Source organism: Dioscorea cayenensis, chromosome 11, assembly GCF_009730915.1.
Source record: "Dioscorea cayenensis subsp. rotundata cultivar TDr96_F1 chromosome 11, TDr96_F1_v2_PseudoChromosome.rev07_lg8_w22 25.fasta, whole genome shotgun sequence".
NCBI lineage: Eukaryota > Viridiplantae > Streptophyta > Magnoliopsida > Dioscoreales > Dioscoreaceae > Dioscorea > Dioscorea cayenensis.
Genome location: NC_052481.1, coordinates 14,303,197 through 14,323,314, shown reverse-complemented (window position 1 = coordinate 14,323,314; position 20,118 = coordinate 14,303,197). Strand labels below are relative to the sequence as shown.

Here is a 20,118-nt window from a genome sequence, read left to right as displayed (position 1 = left end):
CAATTCATCACCAATTTATGTTTCCTGTCCCTCTTACACCAAATTTTCTTAGTGGTCGATTTCTTTTTATTGTTCGGCCACAAAAATGTCCCCACACAACCTATATGCTTTACTTGTGTGGGAGGTGGGTTGTTCTCCTTGCACTCATCGCTATCCATTCCTTCCAAGAATTCATCCAAGGGTTAATCGCCAAGACCTCTTGCACACAATCAATAATATTAATATCAGTTTTAGCAGTAAAATTGAGAGGATCATCGTGGTCCAAGGTGTGTTTCATGGCCGCGGGGAGCGTAAGAATGACTTCCTCATCCCCCACTCTCAATGTCATTCTTTCCCCCTTTGCATCAATGAGGGCGCCGACAGTGTTAAGAAATGGTCACCCGAGGATCAATGGGACTTCAACATCATCATCCACATCCAGAATAACAAAATCCACCGGGATAATGAGCTTGTCTACTCTAACCAGCACATCCTCAACAACACCGCGGTGTTTCTTTATAGACCGATTTGCAAGTTGTATTGTCATCCTTATAGGCCTCATGTCTTTCAATCCCAGTTTCGAAAACAGCTTATAGTGCATTACATTGATGCTGGCCCGAGAATCTGCTAAGGCCTTTCTTGCATGCCTTCCCCAATCACACATGGAATAATGAAACTCCCAGGATCAGTCAATTTCATAGAGAGATTCCTCTGAATCATTGCAGAGTAGTTCCGTGTTAATGCAACTGTTTCTAACTCCTCCAATTTTCTCTTGTTAGTTAGCAGCTCTTTCATAAACTTTACATACTTAGGCATTTGAGTCAACGCTTCAACAAAAGGGACATTTATGTTCAACTACTTGAATATATTGAGGAATTTCTTGAATTGAGCCTCCTCTTTATCTTGCTTCAACCTTGCTGGATACGGAATGGCCAGCTTGTAGTCGGGTACCCTTGGTGTTGGTAGTTGAAGGGTTTCTTCATCTTGCTTTTCCTTTCTTCCTTCAACTTCACTCTCAGATGGCTTAAGGTCTTCCTGTACGTCTACCCCATCATGCTTAGTGCTTGAGCCCTCCTCGGCTCGTGCTTCAACCTGTTTCCCGCTCCTGAGAGTGACGGCTTTCAAATGATCCCTCGGATTATTTTCAGTGTTACTAGGTAAGCTACACGGTAGGCACTCAGAATTTGCCCTAGCAAGTTGCCCAACCTGCTTTTCCAATGATTGAATAGAGGCATGAACATTACTCAAAACAATGTTCACTTTAGCGAATTGATTGTTGATGTTCACACATTTTGCCTCGGTACCGATCATAAATCTCGCTAACACATCTTCAGTGGTGAACTTCTTCTCGGTCCGCAAAGGAGGTTTATGTGGAGGTCCTTGTGGCTGCGGGTGCCGATGTTGCTGTTGATAAACTCCATGAAAAATTTCGGAGATTGCTCCACCCCGAATTATATGTGTTTCCATAGGGATTCCCTAGGCCTCTAGGCCTCCCCCAACATAATCAACTGTCTCTACTGGGGCATCTAAGGCTATTGAGATTGGACACTGAACAGTAGCATGCCCCGTCCCACAGGTATCACAAGACAAAATTGCTCTAGAATTTTAGCTTGTACCCAACACAAACTGATTGAATCTCTTTGATAGGACCTTAACCTTGGTGGCTAGCGTAGTGTTATCATTTATCTCATAGATTCTAGCTGCTCTAGTGGGTTTCTGTCTAGTAGACCAATGGCATTCATTACTTGCCATGTTTTTAATCAAAATTTCAGCATCTTCAAGTGTTTTATTACTCAATGACCCCCCTGCTGCAGCATCGATGAGTTGTCTAGTTGCATAATTCAGGCCATTGCAAAGCATCTTGATCCTCATCCCAGTGGAGAAGCTGTGATGGGGGCACTTGCGTAGGAGATCCTTGAATCTCTCATGTGCTTCGAAAAGTGTCTCGGAGTCCCCTTGCTGGAATGCAGAAATCTCTTGCCTCAATCTAGCTGCTTTGCTTGCTGGGAAATACCTAGCAAGAAATTTTTCCACTGTTTCATTCGAAGTGGTGGTCGATCCCAGAGCCAATGAAGTGAGCCACCTATTTGCTGCTCTCCTTAGACTGAAAGGGAATAATCTCAATCATATCGCATCATCAAACACTGAGTTAATCTTGAATGTGGAACAAATTTTGAGGAAGCAAGACAAATGAGCATGCGGGTCTTCATCAGCTAGCCCATAAAATTGTACGGAATTTTGGACCATATTCTGCTTGCTTTGATTTCAAAGTTGTTAGCCTGTAGAATGGGAGCATGCACACTAAATTCCTCACCAGTAAACTGAGGCCTTTCATAATCAGACAAGGTTCACCTTGGTTCTGCCATAACAGAAAGTTCACCTTGGTTATGCCATAACTGAAAGTTCACTAATCTCAACTCGTGTTCCTTGATGTTCTTAACTCTCAGCCACCTCTCTCAATCTTTGATGCAAGGTTCTTTCGATTTCGTTGACAGGATCTACCAAATTTGTTTGATTGGCACGTGTCATAAGATGGTACATTGCACAGTATTGAGAGCCAATGATCAGGGTATATGAGGAAGATAGTAAAACAAAATAAAGGTAAGTAAATGGAAATATATGTTCAAAAAGAAATAAAAAGAAGCAAATGCACAAAATAAAAGAAACAATGTCTAAATCAATAAGCTCTAAGTTTTCTGAGTATTCCTTGTGGGTCCCCGGCAACGGCTCCAAAAACTTGATGTGAACTCATCCGCAAGACCACAGAGTCATCAAGTAATACCTCTCGTGCAAGCACTCAGCTACAGTACTCAGCTACAGCGTTTCTACTACAATACTGAGAGTTGTGAATTTCCAACAAACCTCATGGTCACTCATGCGGGCGCATGAACTACGTAAAGCTCACAACCGAATGCCACCCAGCATGAATAGTGACTCCGCTACAGTGCCGAAACCCCAAAAATGCTGATTTTGGTGTCGAATTCGTCCAATTTGTATTTTTGAGCTTCGTTCAATGCTTTTAAGATCTGCAACACCGAAATAACCAATTTAGATTCAAACAAGCATTAATTCATTAAAATATACACAAATAATACAAGATTAATATGTATCAAATATGTATATTTAGGCGTTTATCATAGCACGCCTTGATCTATGTAAGAAACAGGATGAGGTGTTGAGTTCAAGGACAACTGCAATACAAGAGATACATGAAGAGTGTGGGATGCAATATCAAGGGGCTAAATTATCAAGTTTGTTGGAATATTTTGAAAAATCTGCATTTATGTCTCTTAGGAATGAGGCTGAATTCAAGTCGGAAGAAATTCCTACATCTTTTTCAATGGCATTTGCAGCATAATGTGTTAGGATTAAACCCAAGATAGATGATGAAGTTGAGGCTATAGTTTGTGTTGAATCAATTTCATCGATTGAAGTATGTGGTTTAAGTGGTAACGCGGAAGATGATGACGGTTTGGATGTCCTTCACGTAAGCAAACCGGAACAAGAGGTACTTGAGAAAGATTTAGAAGATCTCTCTAAGGGGTTTGAACCAATTGAACAGAAACAAGCAAATCGGTTACGACCTTCAGTGGAAGAACCTCCCGAATTAGAGCTAAAGGCATTATTGGAACACTAGGAGTATGCTTTTCTGGCTGAAGGATCAAAGTTACCGATAATCATTGCTTCAAATCTCTCTCCAGAATGAAAAGAACAGCTGGTCGCTATGTTAAAGTTGCACAAAACAGCCATTGCTGGGAAAATTTTAGAAATCAAGGGAATCAACCCATCTTTTTGCACCTACATGATTCTAATGGAGGACAACTACAAAACTGTGATTCAACCTCAATGAAGATTGAACCCAAACATGAAAGAGGTGCTCAAAGCGAAAGTGATGAAGCTTCTTTGTACAGGGATTATTTACACCATTTTGGATAGTGCTTGGGTGAGTCCAACACAAGTGGTACCTAAAAAGGGTGGCAAGATAGTGGTGAAGAATGAGTAAAATGAGTTAATTCGATGAGAATGGTCACGTGATGGGGTGTTTTCATTTACTATCGGAGATTGAATGATGCCACAAGGAAGGATCATTTTCCATTGCCATTCATTGATCAAACATTGGAGCGATTAGCTGGTCACAAATTCTATTGTTTTCTAGATGGAATGTTGAGGTATTTTGAAATCCAAATCGCCCTTGAAGATCAAGAGAAAATAGTCTTTACTTGCCCATTCGGACTTTTGCATATCGAAGAATGTCGTTTGGACTTTGTAATGCATTGGCTACTTTCCAAAGATGTATGATGGCCATTTTTGATGATTTATTAGAAGATATAATGGAGGTTTTCATGGATGACTTTTTGGTATTTGGAAATTCTTTTGAAACATGCTTGAAGAATCTTGAGAAAGTACTTATGCGGTGTGAAGAGACAAACTTAGTTCTAAATTGGAAGAAGTGTCACTTCATGGTCCAAGAAGTGATTGTCCTTGGTCATAAAATTTCTAGCCAAGGAATTGAGGTTGATCCGGCAAAAATCAAAACTATTAAAAAACTTCCTCCTCCAACCAATGTTAAGACAATTAGAAGTTTCTTGGGACATATGGATTTCTATCATTGATTCATTACAGATTTCTCCAAGATAGCTCAACCATTGACCAAATTGTTGGAGAAAGAGGCTTTATTTGAGTTTAATGAAGATTTTTGCTTGCCTTTAATTTGTTAAAAGAAAAACTCACACAAGCACCTATCCTCATCTCACCGATTGGAGTCTTCCTTTTGAACTTATGTGTGATGCTAGTGATTATGCTATGGGGGCAATTTTGGGGCAGAGAAAAGATAAACATTTTCAGCCAATTTATTATGCAAGCAAGAGTTTGACAAGTACCCAATAAAACTACACTACTACCAAAAAGGAACTCCTGGCTGTGGTGTTTGCATTTGACAAATTCAGATCATATGTAATTCTTTCACAAGTGGTTGTCTTCACTGACCATTCAGCACTACATTACCTAATGAACAAGTCTGATGCAAATCTATGGTTGATTCGTTGGGTATTACTATTACAGGAATTTGATGTTGAAATTAGGGACAAGAAAGGTGCTGAAAATGTAGCAGCTAATTATCTCTCTCGCCTTGAAGGTTTAGAAGAAGATCGATCATGGAAAACTAATATTAATGACACATTCCCTGAGGAACATATGTATAGTCTGTAGGAAATTTCAGAAGTTGACATTCCATGGTTCGCCGACTTTGCCAACTATTTCTCAGGAAAAGTCCTTCCTAGAGGGCTTACTTTTCAACAAAAGAAGAAGTTCTTTGCTGACTTGAAGCATTTCGCTTGAGAGGATCCCTACCTTTTCAGAATGTGCGTAGATCATATAGTGTGAAGGTGTGTCTCACGAAAGGAATGCTGGGATATTAAGGCTCATTGTTATTTGAGGCCGGTGAAGGTCATTATGCTTCAGGAAGGACAACCAAAAAGGTTTTAGCAGCGGGTTTCTATTAGCCGATGATATTTCAACATGCGAGACAATTTGTGTAAGGTTGTGATAGTTGTCAATGAGCAGGAAATTTGTCTAGACGCGATGAGATGCTGCAAAAGCCAATACAGCTTTGTGAGGTTTTTGATGTGTGGGTGATAAGTGCTTGTGCGATATGAATGCGAAGCGTTCATTTCTTATGTTGAGCATTACGTTTCTCAGGTTTTTACACTAATATGTGTGTTTTTATGTTACTTTCGTGCAGGTAGGGTTGTGAGGCCAAGTATGAAGGAAAGAAGCCTATGTGGATTACAATGCACCGATTTTGGAGAAAATCTTGCTAAGGTTCAAACGCGAAGACATAGGTCGATGTGAGATGCTAGAGTGTGTGCCAACCTCCTCGTATTTGAGTTGGCACATCCATTTAGAGGGGCAAAAAGGCAGTCACACTCGAATATTCCGAAATATGCACATAGAACAAGAGCTCCACCAACGTGCATATCATTGAAGAAGCAAGTGATCTACGACGTGAACGTGTGCCCGTTTGCGTTACTCCAATGAAAGTATGGATTAAGGAAGCTATTCAGGCTGGATACTGTAGCAGAGCATTGCATCAACATGGTAGAAAGTACTGTAGCAGCACTGTTCATAGCCGGCTGAGAAAATAGGAGTTCAGAGGATCCACACGGGCGTGTGGAAATTCCGCACGGGCACGTGAAGCATCCACGCCCATGTAGTCGCCCAATTCCAGCCCTATTTAAAGCCGAATCAGCCTCGATTTTGTTATTCTTTTCTCCATCTTTTCGCCAACTTGAGAGAGGGCTTCGCCTAGGGTTTTGAGGGATATTGGGTAGGTTTTACAGAGGTTCTATGGCTCCATCATCGCGCATCATTTGGAAGAAGGTTATTGGGAGAGCTTTCATCGGCACCGATCCGGCGAAGTGTATCCTAGGCTGGACAAAGGATCCTTTGTGACGAGTAGAGGACTCTCCACAAGACCCTGGACACGACCATCGAGGGGGTTTCTCTATGGATGCATTGCTTTTACATTCTATTTCTTTTATTGTACTTAGCTCCATGGAGAGCTAAACCCCTAGTGGGTACTTGGGTATTTGTGAACCCTAGGATGTATTCGTTTCTTTGAATCTCTTTATTATGCTTTCAACAAATTGATGTTTATTGTGAGTTCCAACCTTGAATGTTTGATTGTATGAAAATTTGCCCTAGAGTGACACTAGAGTTGAGAGTTCTTGTTGGTAACCTCATGAGTGAGTGACACACCACGAGCGTTAGACAAAGCTAGGTTGGAGAGGGTTGAGAGGGTGAGTCGAGAGGTACAGGAGCATCCCCTTTCCCCTCCGAAGTGATAGATTCTACCTCCGTTCCTCAAGTTCTTTATAGTCATAATAGAGTAAATGGTCTAAGGGATGAACTTCCGCTGGGGTTTAGTTGCGCGTGTAACGGAGTGAAGCGTTGAGGTGATCTTAGTATCTAGGGCTCAGTTGTGGTTAGGGAAATTCCACCTGGACCAAAGGGTTATGTCTATAATTAGGAAGAGATTTATCACTTGGAATCCCTAGAGCTCATTACAACTCTATGCGAGTGCGAGGTGTTGAGATTGTTCGATTTCTCCTCCGAGACATGTATAGAGTTAGGCATAGTTGACCTTAGATTTTTGACTATGTAATTTAGGATTTCCATGACTCACCATTGCATTGATTAGGAATCATAATAGAGGGTTCTTGCACTTAAAACAATTATCCTAGGCGGAGCTTTATCCGGGTACCCCATCTTTATCGATTGCCTTACCCCCTTCTTTACTTTTGCTTTCTTATTTGTTGCTTTTATTGTTGAGAATTGAATCATTATCACACTCATCATCATTGATCTTTCACATAGCTAAGAATCGAATTAAGTATTTTTATTCCCTACTACCTGTGGATTCGATACCCGTTCACCCGGGATTATTACTTTGACAAACCCGTGCACTTGCGGGATATACGCAAGGGGACCTTATTAAGTTTTTGGCGCCATTGCCGGGGAGTAGGCATTCAGAGATACTTTGTATTTTGTTTTCTTAGCTATTTCACCATACATTCTATTTCATATCTTCTTATTCTATTATTGTTCTGATTTCTTTTTCTTTATTTTTGGGTGCAGCTCTAGGTTATGACCCGAGGGAATCCCTCAATATTGATTGTTGGGGATCCCGAGCTTGAATGTACACTTAGAAGAAAAGGGAAAGAGCCTGTGCAAGAACAGTCTAATCCAGCTGATTTGGAAGCAGAAGAATCTGAAAACATGGCAGAACAGAATGAGCAACATCAAACATTATCTGATTATGCCAGACCTTCAGTGTTGGGGACACAATCGAGTATTGTGCATCCCCCAATTACAGCTCAGAACTTTGAGTTGAAGCCGGCATTCATTCACATGTTGTAGCAATCCGCACAATTCAATGGTTTGGCCGATGAGGATCAAAACAGTCACATAGAGAGCTTTCTCAAGGTGTATGATATGCTGATGATAAATGGGGTGACGAATGATGCCATCAAATTGAGAGCCTTCCCATTTTCCTTAAAGGGGAGAGCGAAGCAGTGGCTACACTCGTTATCTAGAGCGTCAATTACCACGTGGGAGGAGATTGTGGAAGTTTTTCTAGCTCGTTATTTTCCTCCCGGAAAATCAGCAAAACTTAGAAACGAGATCTCATCCTTTGTTCAGATGGAATTGGAGTCTCTATTCGAGATATGGGAAAGGTTCAAGGAGCTCTTGAGGAAGTGCCCGCAACACGGATTCCCGGAGTGGATGATTGTTCAAACCTTTTACAATGGTTTCAACCCCAGTACAAGGAAACTCTTGGATGCAGCAGTAGGAGGTACCTTAGGTAGCAAGACCCCCGATGAGGCCCGTCAGTTGATTGAAGAAATGGGGTTAAACAGCTACCAATGGAATGCTAGGGAGAAGAAAAAGATGGCCGGTTTCCATGAGATAGATGCGATAACTTCATTGGCGGCCCAAGTGGAAAATTTGAGTAAGAAGTTAGATCTTCTAAATTCAAATAGAGTGGTGGCCGTGACTAATTGCACCGGGTGTGGTGGAGGACATGCTCCCTCCGATTGCCCGATCTCTATTGGTGATGTTTCTTCAGTGGAGAATGTTGATTTTGTAGGTAATGGCATGAGACCTCAAGGAAACCCATATAGCAATACCTACAATCTGGGTTGAAAGAATCATCCCAATTTCTCATGGAGTAATCAAGGTCCACAAAAGGCCATGGGGCCACCGGGTTTCCAACAACAAAAACAAGCCCCTTAGGTGGAAAACAGAGTCTCAGGTTTGGAAACCCGAATGACTGACCTAGAGAAGCACTTTGCTAGATTTGTGAAATCTGCAAATACTAGGTTTGAATCAGTCGAGGCTACACTTCGCAACTACACCGCCTCTTTGCATAACCTTGAAAATCAGGTAGGTCAAATTGCGAAGTCTCTCTCTGAAAAGCCACATGGAAGCTTACCAAGCAATACAGAGACCAACCCTAGAGAGCATGTGAAGGCGATCACTTTGAGAAGTGGTCGTGAGGTTGAAGGTAGGTTTCCGAGTGAGAAGCAAAAAGAACATGCACCCGAGGTTATAGAGGTGGAAGAGGGGACAAGCAAAGAGAAAAAAGTGGTACCGCCACCTTTCAAGCCAATAATCCCTTATCCCTCTAGATTGAAAAATGACCAAGGGGATGAACAGTACAAAACGTTCCTGAGTTTGTTCAAGCAACTCCATATTAATATTCCTTTTGTTGAGGCATTGGCCCAAATGCCTAAGTATGCTAAGTTCTTGAAAGACTTGTTGACCAACAAAAGGAAGTTGGAGGAGAGTGCTTCAGTGATTTTAGATGCTTCATGCTCGGCGGTATTGCAAAAGAACATACCGAACAAGAAGAAAGACCCGGGAAGCTTCATCATTAAGTGTAATATTGGTAATCTAGGTGAAGAAATGGCATTGGCAGACTCAGGGGAAAGTATCAACGTCATGCTATACACCTTCTCTCAAAAGCTAGGTTTGGGCGAGCCTAGGCCTAATCGGATGACTTTGCAACTAGCGGACCGAACAGTGCAACATCCGAGAGGCATCATTGAAGGCGTGCTTGTCAAGGTGGACAAGTACATTTTTCCAGTTGACTTTGTAGTGCTAGATGTCGATGAGGATGCGGATGTACCTTTGATACTTGGGAGACCATTCTTGCGGACTTCCAAAGCATTGATTGACATGGACGGCGGAGAGCTCACCTTGAGAGTTGGAGATGACAAGCTCATATACCGCCTTGCTGAGGCCATGCGGCATTCTCTTGATTTCGATGATACTTTATATTTTTTAGACACTACTAATGAGATTATTGATGAATACATGCAGGAAATGTTCAATCCGGATCCGTATGAAGGTTTGTTCGACCAAGAGGAAGGACATGAAGATGCATTGATGCTTGGATCGACGGAAGAAGTACCATCTACCCAGGGGATCTTGAAGAAAATGCTCTGGAAAATGAAGAGGGCTAGGAGATGCCACCAGAAACACTCCAAGGCTGTTGGAGATGTACGTGAACCGAAGAAGTTGGACGTATCATTGTTAGGTGGTCCGAAGCCCGATAATACACCCTCTACTCTCAAGAGACTTTGCACATCATGCTTTCAAGCCATGGGTAACAGGGCAACTTTCATTCATGAACCCCCATGAGGTAAGACAAGGTACGTCAAGCTTAGTGACGTAAAACAAGCGCTTCTTGGGAGGCAACCCAAGTGTTTCCTGTTTTCTTATCTTTTAGTTAGGTTGTTTGCATGAATAACTTGTTAAGTGTTGGTGTCTGGATTTTTAGATGCTTGTGCTGCGATTTTCTTGTGGGCTTTGAGTTTTCATCATGTGTTTTCATGTAGAATTGGAGAAGTATGGTCGTTTGAGCCTTATTTCCTGTTTTTCACTGGTAAATTTTGCATAATAGAGCAGGCTCTGAGTGTGTAAACATGTTCAAAAATTTTTTGCAGAGCCTGTAGATTTTTCTAAGTCATTTAGAGAGAACACACGGTCGTGTGGAATTTTCGTACGGCCGTGGTTTTGCATTACGAGCTCATCCAGAGAAGGCACAGGGGCGTGCGGCTGCCCCTGTAAATGACCATGCGACTGTCACACGCCCGTGGGTAATTTCCGCACGGGCGTGGGAATTCCTGCTGAGTTTGGTGAATTTTCCCGAGAGCACCCACGGGCATGGACTCGCCCCTGTGGGCGACCTTGTGAACCACGCACGGGCGTGGGTAATTTCCACACGCCCATGTGAAACTCTACAGAGGAGTTCTCTCCATCCCGAGAAAGCACAGGGGCGTGCGAATGCCCCTGTGAGTTGGGCATGTGAATGTCCACGCCCGTGCGGAATTTCCGCACGGGCGTGTATAACACTTGGTATTTTTCTCGGATGTCCAGAGAAGCAACAGGGGCTTGCGGCTTCTCCTATAGGTCGAGAGCACGGGCATGGGTATTTTCTGCAGGCCCGTGGGAGATCGTTCAGAGTCAGTGAGAGTTTTTCCCGAGAGCGCCTAGGGGCGTGCACCTGCCCCTGTGAAGCTTTCCTGTGTGGCGCATGGGCGTGGGTAATTTCCACACGCCCGTGTTGATGCACAGAATTCCAAGAGACGCGATTTTTTATTTAAAAAACCTTTTGAATTGTCTCATCCCTCATCTCCAGTCGCCTGAAAACCACCTCTGATCATCTTCTCGACCGATCATCGTTGTTTTTGGAGGATTTTTCATCGCATATCGTGCCGATTCTCAGAATTTTCGCATTTATTTCATCATTAACCTTTTATCCTCTTTCCTTCGCCAATTATTGTTTTTCATACACTAAATATCTTTTATTGTGAATTTTCATTTTTACAATGCATGGTGTATATTTAGAAAGCATCTGGATGCGGTTCTAAGTTGAATTTTTTGATAGTTGTTGTGCACCCGTGCGGGACTTTCACACCGTGCAGATCCACACGGGCGTGGGTAATATCCACAAGCCCGTGTGGAATTCTGCAGTATACTGCTTTTGAGCTTCTTTGATCGTTTTCTTCTTTTGTAAGACAGATATGGCACCTCGCATGAAGAAGAACAAAGTTAAGCATCTCAGAGTCACCCCACCCGAGCCACTACACTTGGATTTCTCAAATCCCGAGCATCAGACTCGATTTGATAGACTTTCTGCACTCGGTTTTGGTCAGACTTGTTTCGCGGATTTGCAAGTGCTGAGAGATATTCAGCGGGGTGATGAGCTAGCTAATGAAATTGATGAGATGCTAGCAGTAGGAAGCTGGAGGAGGCTACTGACGATCAGTGAGCTAGCTTACCGCACATTGACGCTTGAGGTTTTAGCATCTTTTGAGTTTTAGTTGATGCTTGGGAGATTTGACACTACGGATGCTATACAGTTTTAGGCATTCGGACATCCATTTTCCATGAGTGTCACTGAGTTTTCGATTCGGACGGGCCTATACGATATCGCTTATACAGGTATAGTGGAGTATGGATAATTACCGACGGATTTTCCGATATCAGTGACTCCACATCATGCGTATAGGATTCTGTGTGGACATGGGGAGTATGAACCAGGGTTGTCGAAGGCCACTAGCCTATCCCGGTCGAGCTACAGGTATTTACATGCAGTTATCAGCAGGTCTGTGTCAGGTCGAGCCGATAACACATCTGCTCTGACCAAGCAAGATCTTCTCTTTTTATACTCCATGGCCCGCAATGTGCCGATTCACTTAGGGTGCATATTAGCAGATATTTTGAGGTACCAGGGTTAGTCTGTGAGAGTGAGTTTATTATTTGCTGGCCCCTACATTACCAGGCTCATTTTGGGAATGGGTTTGGGGGATGCTTTACGTGGTGCTGAGAGGATGGTTGCGCCTGCCCCTCTTGCATTTGATACGATCAGGATGGTGGGGTTGGTACGGAGATGTGGCCTAGGGGTTTATATTCTTGCTACAGCGACCCCAGAGACCGCCAGGAGCGAAGAAGTTACTATGGAGGGTTCTCCGCAGATTCCCAGACCTCCCGCAGCATAGGGTCCTCGAGCTTATGACCGTATTGAGAGGCTTGAGAGGGTTGTGAGAGAGATTCAGACTAAAATGGCGGAGCTCCGCGCTATACAGTCAGCTCAGTATACAGATCTTATGGCCGGGTTCGACTTTCTACGAGATCTATTGAGATCCAGGCCCTCAGTTCCTCCTGCACCCTCATCCCCTACCCCGGCACCGGAGGACCCACCATGTCCATCTTCACCAGCAACAGCAGCAGCACCTGAGCCCGAGGGCGACACTGACATTTGATTTTTAGTTCTTTTCCTTTTATGCATTTTATTTTAGACTTGTTCACTCAGAAAGGATTCTCCTTCCGAGTTTATTTTCATTTTGCATCTCGAGTTGTATTCATTGTCTATCTTTTATATATACTCGAGATATTTTGTTTTTATTGAGCTTCACTGAACCCTCTCATGTATGCGTGCAGATGGTCTTGTCTCCTTGGGAATTGAGACTCAGTCATGGGCACGGCCAAGGTGTTGAGGCACTTGGCCGTGTGAGCTTCACAACCTGTCGGAACACTACTCCCATGGAATTAGCTTCATCAAACGCAACACTAGGAGTCAGGGGAGTTTTGTTTTGATTGCTTCTCCCACATTTCCTTTTGAATGAAATATATTTTGAGTGAGCTTGCATGTGTACATTGGGGACAATGTACAACTTAAGTGTGGGGGGAGTTTCATAGTGCACACATCTTTTCTATTGTTCTTGATTGTTATATGCTCACATAGCCAATGACGGTTCACCTTAGTTGCAAGCATTGTATTCTTTAGTTTAGGAGAATTTCTAACATTCAATGTTTTCATGCTCTAGTTCTTTCTTGAATTTCTAGGAATTTTTGCCCAATTTACACTTAGTGCACTGCTCACTTTTTAAACTCTTTTGGAAACTCAAGTTCGATGTTAAAGGGACTGGTTATAGTTGTTTCTAGTGTTAAATTCTGAAGAAAAAAAAATAGTTTTATTGTTTATTTGTGCTTGTTGTGTGGAAAGAGCTACCACCTATGAAGTATGAAGCTACTCTCATAAGTCGGATACTAGTTATGCCTTAATGAGAGAAAGAGCTATCTCATAGGATGAGTGAAAGCTACCACTCCGGTAGAAAGAGCTACCACCTCGAAAGTGTGAAAGCCACCTTCGCAGCAGCTTTGGAAAGGGCTACCTAAGAGGATGTGTGAAGCTACTACTATCTTTGAAATTGTTGTCACTTTTGTAGATAAATAAGTCCCTTGCACTTAGAACTTTGAGGAGTATACTTTGGGTTGATTTGAGTGAGTTCACACACATACACGACTTCGGGTTTTGTTTCCTTTTTTATTCAAGTTTTTAGCTAGAGCATTGATTTTTCGTATTTAGTGTTGAAACTTCCCTCACTTGTAGAATGCTCTCTTTGTATATTTTGGTGAACCTAAGGCCAAGCACATTCAATATTTTCTTCATTGATGCACATAACGTTTTAATTCTTGCTTGAGGACAAGCAAAAGCTTAAGTGTGGAGGAGTTTGATAAGTGCTTGTGCGATATGAATGCAAAGCTTTCATTTCTTATGTTGAGCATTACTTTTCTCAGGTTTTTACACTAATATGTGCGTTTTTATGTTACTTTCGTGCAAGTAGGGTTGTGAGGCCAAGTATGAAGGAAAGAAGCCTATGTGGATTACAATGCACCGATTTTGGAGGAAATCTTGCTAAGGTTCAAACGCGAAGACATAGGTCGATGTGAGATGCTAGAGTGTGTGCCAACCTCCTCGTATTTGAGTTGGCACATCCATTTAGAGGGGCACAAAGGCAGTCACACTCGAACATTCTGAAATATGCACATAGAACAAGAGCTCCACCAACGTGCATATCATTGAAGAAGCAAGTGATCTACGACGTGAACGTGTGCCCGTTTGCATTACTCCGATGAAAGTATGGATTCGGGAAGCTATTCAGGCCGGATACTGTAGCAGAGCACCATACCAACATGGTAGAAAATACTATAGCAGCACTGTTCACAACTGGCCGAGAAAACAAGAGTTCAGAGGATCCACACGGGCGTGTGGAAATTATCCACGCCCGTGTTGAAATTCCGCACGGGCGCGTGAAGCATCCACGCCCGTGTAGTCGCCCGATTCCAGCCGTATTTAAAGCCGAATCAGCCACGATTTTGTTATTCTTTTCTCCATCTTTTCTGCAACTTGAGAGAGGGCTTCGGCTAGGGTTTTGAGGGGTATTGGCTAGGTTTTGAAGAGGTTCTATGGCTCCAACATCGCGCGTCATTTGGAAGAAGGTTATTGGGAGAGCTTTCGTCGCCACCGATCCGGCGAGGTGTATCCTAGGCCGGACAAAGGATCCTTTGCGACGAGTAGAAGACTCTCCACAATACCATGGACATGACCATTGAGGGGGATTCTTTATGGATTCATTTCTTTTACATTCTATTTCTTTGATTGTACTTAGCTCCATGGAGAGCTAAACCCCTAGTGGGTTCTTGGTTATTTCTGAACCCTAGGATGTATTCGTTTCTTTGGATTTCTTTATTATGCTTTCAATAAATTCGAATTTATTTTGAGTTCCAACCTTGAATGCTTGATTGCATGAACATTTCCTCTAGAGTGACACTAGGGTTGAGAGTTCTTGTTGGTAACCTCGTGAGTGAGTGACACACCACGAGCGTTAGACAAAGCTATGTTGGAGAGGGTTGAGAGGGTGAGTCGAGAGGTACAGGAGCGTCCCCTTTCCCCTCCGAAGTGATAGATTCTACCACCATTCCTTGAGTTCTTTATGGTCATAATAGAGTGAATGGTATAAGGGATGAACTTCCGATGGGGCTTAGTTACGCGTGCAACGGAGTGAAGCGTTGAGGTGATCTTAGTATCTAGGGCTCATTTGTGGTTAGGGACCTTCCACCTGGACCAAAGGGTTAGGTCTATAATTAGGAAGAGATTTATCACTTGGAATCCCTAGAGCTCATTGCAACTCAATGTTGAGATTGTTCGATTTCTCCTCCGGGACATGTATAGAGTTAGGCATATTGACCTTAGATTTGGGACTATGTAATTTAGGATTTCCAGGCCTCACCATTGTATTGATTAGGAAGCATAATAGAGGGATCTTGCACTTGAAACAATTATCCTAGGCGGAGCATTATCCGGGTACCCCATCTTTATCGATTGCCTTAACCCCTTCTTTACATTTGCTCTCTTATTTGTTGCTTTTATTGTTGACAATTGAATCATTGTCACACTCATCATCATTGATTTTTCACATAACTAAGAATTGAATAAGTATTATTATTCCCTACTCCCTGTGGATTCGATTCCTGCTCACCCAGGATTATTACTTCGACAAGCCCGTGCACTTGCGGGATATACGCAAGGGGACCTTGTTAGTGGGACATTGACTTCCTGTGGTCATTTCCTAGTTCCAATGGGAATCGTTACATCCTAGTCACCGTGGACTGATAACGCCCCTTCCGTATTACCCACAAGTGCACTGGTTTGTCGAATTAATAAATCCCAAGTGAGTGGTGTATCGTATCCATAGGGACTAGGGAATAAAAATACTAAAATTGCTACTTAACCAAGCGAAGATGAATAATGATTGTGTTGATAAAGTGTAATGTAAGCAGAAACAAAAAAAAACAAGAGCAGGAGTCCCAAATAAATGAGAGGAAAGGCAATCGATAGAAGTAGGGTACTCGGATAATGCTCCCACTAGGACTAATGTTTCAAGTGCGAGACCTACTATTATGCTTCCTAACTAATTCTCAATGAGTCGTGGAGATCTTGAAGCACACGGTCCCAAAACTAAGGTCAACCATGACTAACTCTACACTATGGCCCGGTGGAGAAATCGCTCAGTCTCAACACCTCACACTGTGTAAAATTGCATGGAGTTATAGGGATTCCAAGTGATAAACGCTATTCCTATTTGTAGATCTAACCCTTTGGTCCAGGTGAAAGACCCCTAGTCACAATTAAGCCCCAGATATTAAAGTCACTTCAACACTTCACTATGTTGCCTGTGTACCTAAGCCCCAGTAGAGTTCATCATTTAATTTTTCACTCTATTATGACCACAAAAAACTCTAGGAATTGGAGGTAGGACAAATCATACCTGAGGGGAAAGGGGACGCTCTGCTACCTCTCGACTCACCCTCTCAACCCTCTCCAATCTAGCTTTGTCTAACCCTCATGGCATGTTACCCATCCACAAAGGTTACCAAGATGAACTCTCAACCATAGTGTCACTCTAAGAGAGAAATCATTTAATAAGCATTCAAGATTAAAACTCAATTAGAGACATCAATTAAGGAAAGCATAATAAAAGGTTAAAGAAACATTAACATCCTAGGGTTTACAAAATCCAAGTACCCACTAGGGGGTTTAGCTCTCCAAGGAGCAAGATACAATCAATAATGAAATCGAAAGTAAAAACAAGTAATCCATAGGAAAACCCCCTCGTTATTCATGTCGATGGTCCTGTGGAGTAGCCTGTTCTCCTCCAAAGGTCCCCTTGTCCGGATTAGGGCACACCTCGCTGGATCGGTGCCGACGAAAGCTTCCCCAATAACCTTCTTTCAATAGAAGCACGGTGTCAAATCTGTAGGACCACTCTAAAGACTTGCCAAAAGCTGCTCAAAACCCTAGCTGACAGCCTCCTAAAAGATAGAGAAAAGTTGGAGAGAAGGATGAAAAGATTCCTCTAAAATCAAGCTGAATCGTGGCCTAAATAGGGTTGGAATCGGGTATCCACACGCCCCTGTGGATTCTCCACATGAGCCTGTGGAATTTCCACACACCTATGTGAATTATCTGGAAACCTAATTTTTGGCCGGCTATGAACAGTGACTTGATAAGTGCTTGTGCGATAAGAAGGAGAAGCGTTCTTTCCTTGTGATGAGTATTACTTTTGTCAGGTTTTAGCGCTAATACGTGTGTATTTGTGTTCTTTTATGCAGGTTGGGTTGTGAGGCCGATTATTTGTGAATGAAGCCATTGTAGATCATTTTACTCAATATTTGGAGGAGATCTTGAGAAGGCTCAAACGCGGAGACATGAGTCACGTTTAGAATGCTAGAATGTATGCCATACTCCTTGTATTCTAGCTAAGGCAATGATTCGGAGGGGCACGAAGGCAGTTACATCCTAGCATTCCAGCTTGTGCATATTTAGCAAGATCTCCACCAATGTGACCGTTTATTGAAGAACCAAGATTATCTACGACGTGAATGTGTGCCCGTTTACGTTATCTCGATGAAAGCATGGATTCGGGAGTATTTTGGGCCATTACTGTAGTAGGTTAATATAGCAATCATTGTAGCAGGTATTGTTCACAGTCGGCTAAAGAAAAAGCAAAACAGAGGAGCCACACGGGCGTGTGGAAATTCCACACGCCCGTGCTTTAATTTCACAGGCCCGTCTGGAATATCCACAGGGGCGTGTGGAATCCCGATTCCAACCATATTTAAGGCCGATTTCAGCCCCGATTCAACATTCTTTTCTCCATCTTTTCCCCAACTTGAGAGAGAGCTGCGGCTAGGGTTTTGAGAGGTATTAGCTAGGGATTTGGAGAGGTTCTATGGCTCTGACATCATCATCTCTTTGGAAGAAGGTTGGTAAGGGAGCCTCCGTCGGAATGATTCGGCGAGGCGTATCTTATACCAGACAAGGGGATCTTAGGACGAGTAGAGGACTCTCCACAAGATCATCGCCACGACTATCGAGGGGGTTTTTCCTATGGATTGTTCTCTTTTACATTTGATTTCATTATCGTTTGTATTGTGCTCCATGGAGAGCTAAACCCCTAGTGGGCACTTGGGTATTTGTAAACCCTAGGATGTATTAGTTTCATTGAATCTTTTTATTATGCTTTCAATTAATTGATGCTATTGTGAGTTCCAATCTTGAATGCTTGATTGTTTGAATATCACGTTAGAGTGACACTAAGGTTGAGAGTTCAGGTGGTAACCCTTGTGACTGAGTGACACACCACAAGAGTTAGACAAAGCTTGATTGGAGAGGGTTGAGAGGGTGAGTCGAGAGGTACAGGAGTGTCCCCTTTCCCCTTCAGTGTGATAAATTCTACCTCCGTTCCTCGAGTTTTTTGCGGCCATAATAGAGCGAATGAGCTAAGGGATGACCCTCCGCTGGGGCTTAGTTGAAAGTGCAATAGAGTGAAGTATTGAGGTGATTTTAGCATATAGGGCTTAATTGTGGTTAGGGACCTTTCTTCTGGACCAAAGGGTTAGGTCTACAATTAGGAAATGATTTATCACTTGGAATCCCCAGAGCTTAATGCAATCCTTCTTACGAGTGCGAGGTTGAGAGGTTGTTCAACCTCTCCTCCGGGACATGTAGAGGATTAGGCTTGGTAACCCTAGATTCAGGGTCATGCATTAAAAGATATCCCTGACTCACCATTGCATTAGTTAGGAAGAATAATAGAGAGTTCTTGCACTTGAAATGATTTTCTAGGCGGATCAATACCCGGGTACCCCATCTTTATCGATTGCCTTACCTTCTCCTTTATTTTTCCTTTATTTCGGGTTGCTTTACTTTTGAGAATTGAATCTTGTCACACATATCACTATTCATCTTTCATATAGTTAAGAAGCAAATTAAGTATTTATGTTCCCTTTTCCCTGTGGATACGATACCCCACTCACCTGGGATTTATTACTTCGACAACTCCGTGCACTTGCGGGGAGCACTGTCATGACTGCTACAGTATCTTCCTCCAGCAACATGCTACAGTACTCCACCAAAACACTCCCAATTCCACACTTTTCATCGAGGCAACATAAACCAGCACACGTTTATGCCTAGATCGCAACTCTTCTTCAATCAAAGGCCTTATTAGTGAAGATCTTGCTATCAATGCACAACTTGGGATAGGCAAATGTGACTGTGTTCATGCCCCTCCAACTTATTATAATGACTTGAATACATGGTGGTTGGCACACATTCACGTATCTTAGAGCCCATTTGTGTCTTCACTATTGTCCCTTCCAAGATTCCACCAAATAGTGTGTTCACGATCTACTTTTGGCTTCTTTTGTTAATACTTAGCTTCACAACCCTATATGCACAAAAGAACACAAATACATATGTATTAGAGCTTAAACCTAATAAAAGTAATGCTCATCGTAAGGAAAGAACATTTCGCATTCTTAACACACAAGCACTTATCATGGACTATGTGTCTAAGTGGATTGAGGCAAAAGCTCTTCCCGTAAATGATGCTAGAACAATAGTAAAATTCCTCAAGAGATTACTCACTTGTTTCGGAACTCCTAGGATCATCATAAGTGATTGAGGGACCCATTTTTGCAATGCACAACTTGAAAAAATTCTAAAAAGATACAGTATGAATCATCGTCTTGCTACTCCATATCACCCACATACAAGTGGGCAAGTGGAGGTGACCAATCAAGAATTGAAAAGAATGTTATCAAAGTGGGTGAAGCATAATCGGAAAGATTGGTCGGAGCGGCTAGACGATACATTGTGGGCATATCGGTCAGCATACAAAATCTCGATATGAACTACACCGTACAATTTGGTTTATGGAAAAG

General features: G+C 42.6%; 1 protein-coding gene and 2 non-coding genes across 3 annotated transcripts; 1 reads left to right on the top strand and 2 right to left on the bottom strand.

Moving 5' to 3' along the window:
- Window positions 1-376: 376 nt before the first annotated feature.
- LOC120271631 lies at window positions 377-795 on the bottom strand. The gene is made up of 2 exons (XM_039278304.1): window positions 627-795; window positions 377-543 (listed from the first exon to the last, which is right to left on the bottom strand). Exons 1-2 carry the CDS (start codon window positions 793-795, stop codon window positions 377-379), a joined length of 336 nt encoding a protein of 111 aa, XP_039134238.1.
- Window positions 796-1,861: 1,066 nt separating this feature from the next.
- Window positions 1,862-1,968, top strand: LOC120272898. The gene has a single exon (XR_005540431.1). It is a non-coding gene; the product is annotated as a small nucleolar RNA R71 (small nucleolar RNA).
- Window positions 1,969-8,145: 6,177 nt separating this feature from the next.
- On the bottom strand, window positions 8,146-8,252 carry LOC120272746. The gene has a single exon (XR_005540285.1). It is a non-coding gene; the product is annotated as a small nucleolar RNA R71 (small nucleolar RNA).
- Between the last annotated feature and the right edge of the window lie 11,866 nt (window positions 8,253-20,118).

What these genes read in the sequence shown, in the direction of transcription:
- LOC120271631 (XM_039278304.1), bottom strand. Translation starts at nt 795, where the DNA reads ATGCCTAAGTATGTAAAGTTTATGAAAGAGCTGCTAACTAACAAGAGA. An exon ending in TCCATGTGTGATTGGGGAAG is followed by an intron (nt 544 to 626) that starts GCATGCAAGAAA and finishes TGGGATTGAAAG; the next exon opens with ACATGAGGCCTATAAGGATG.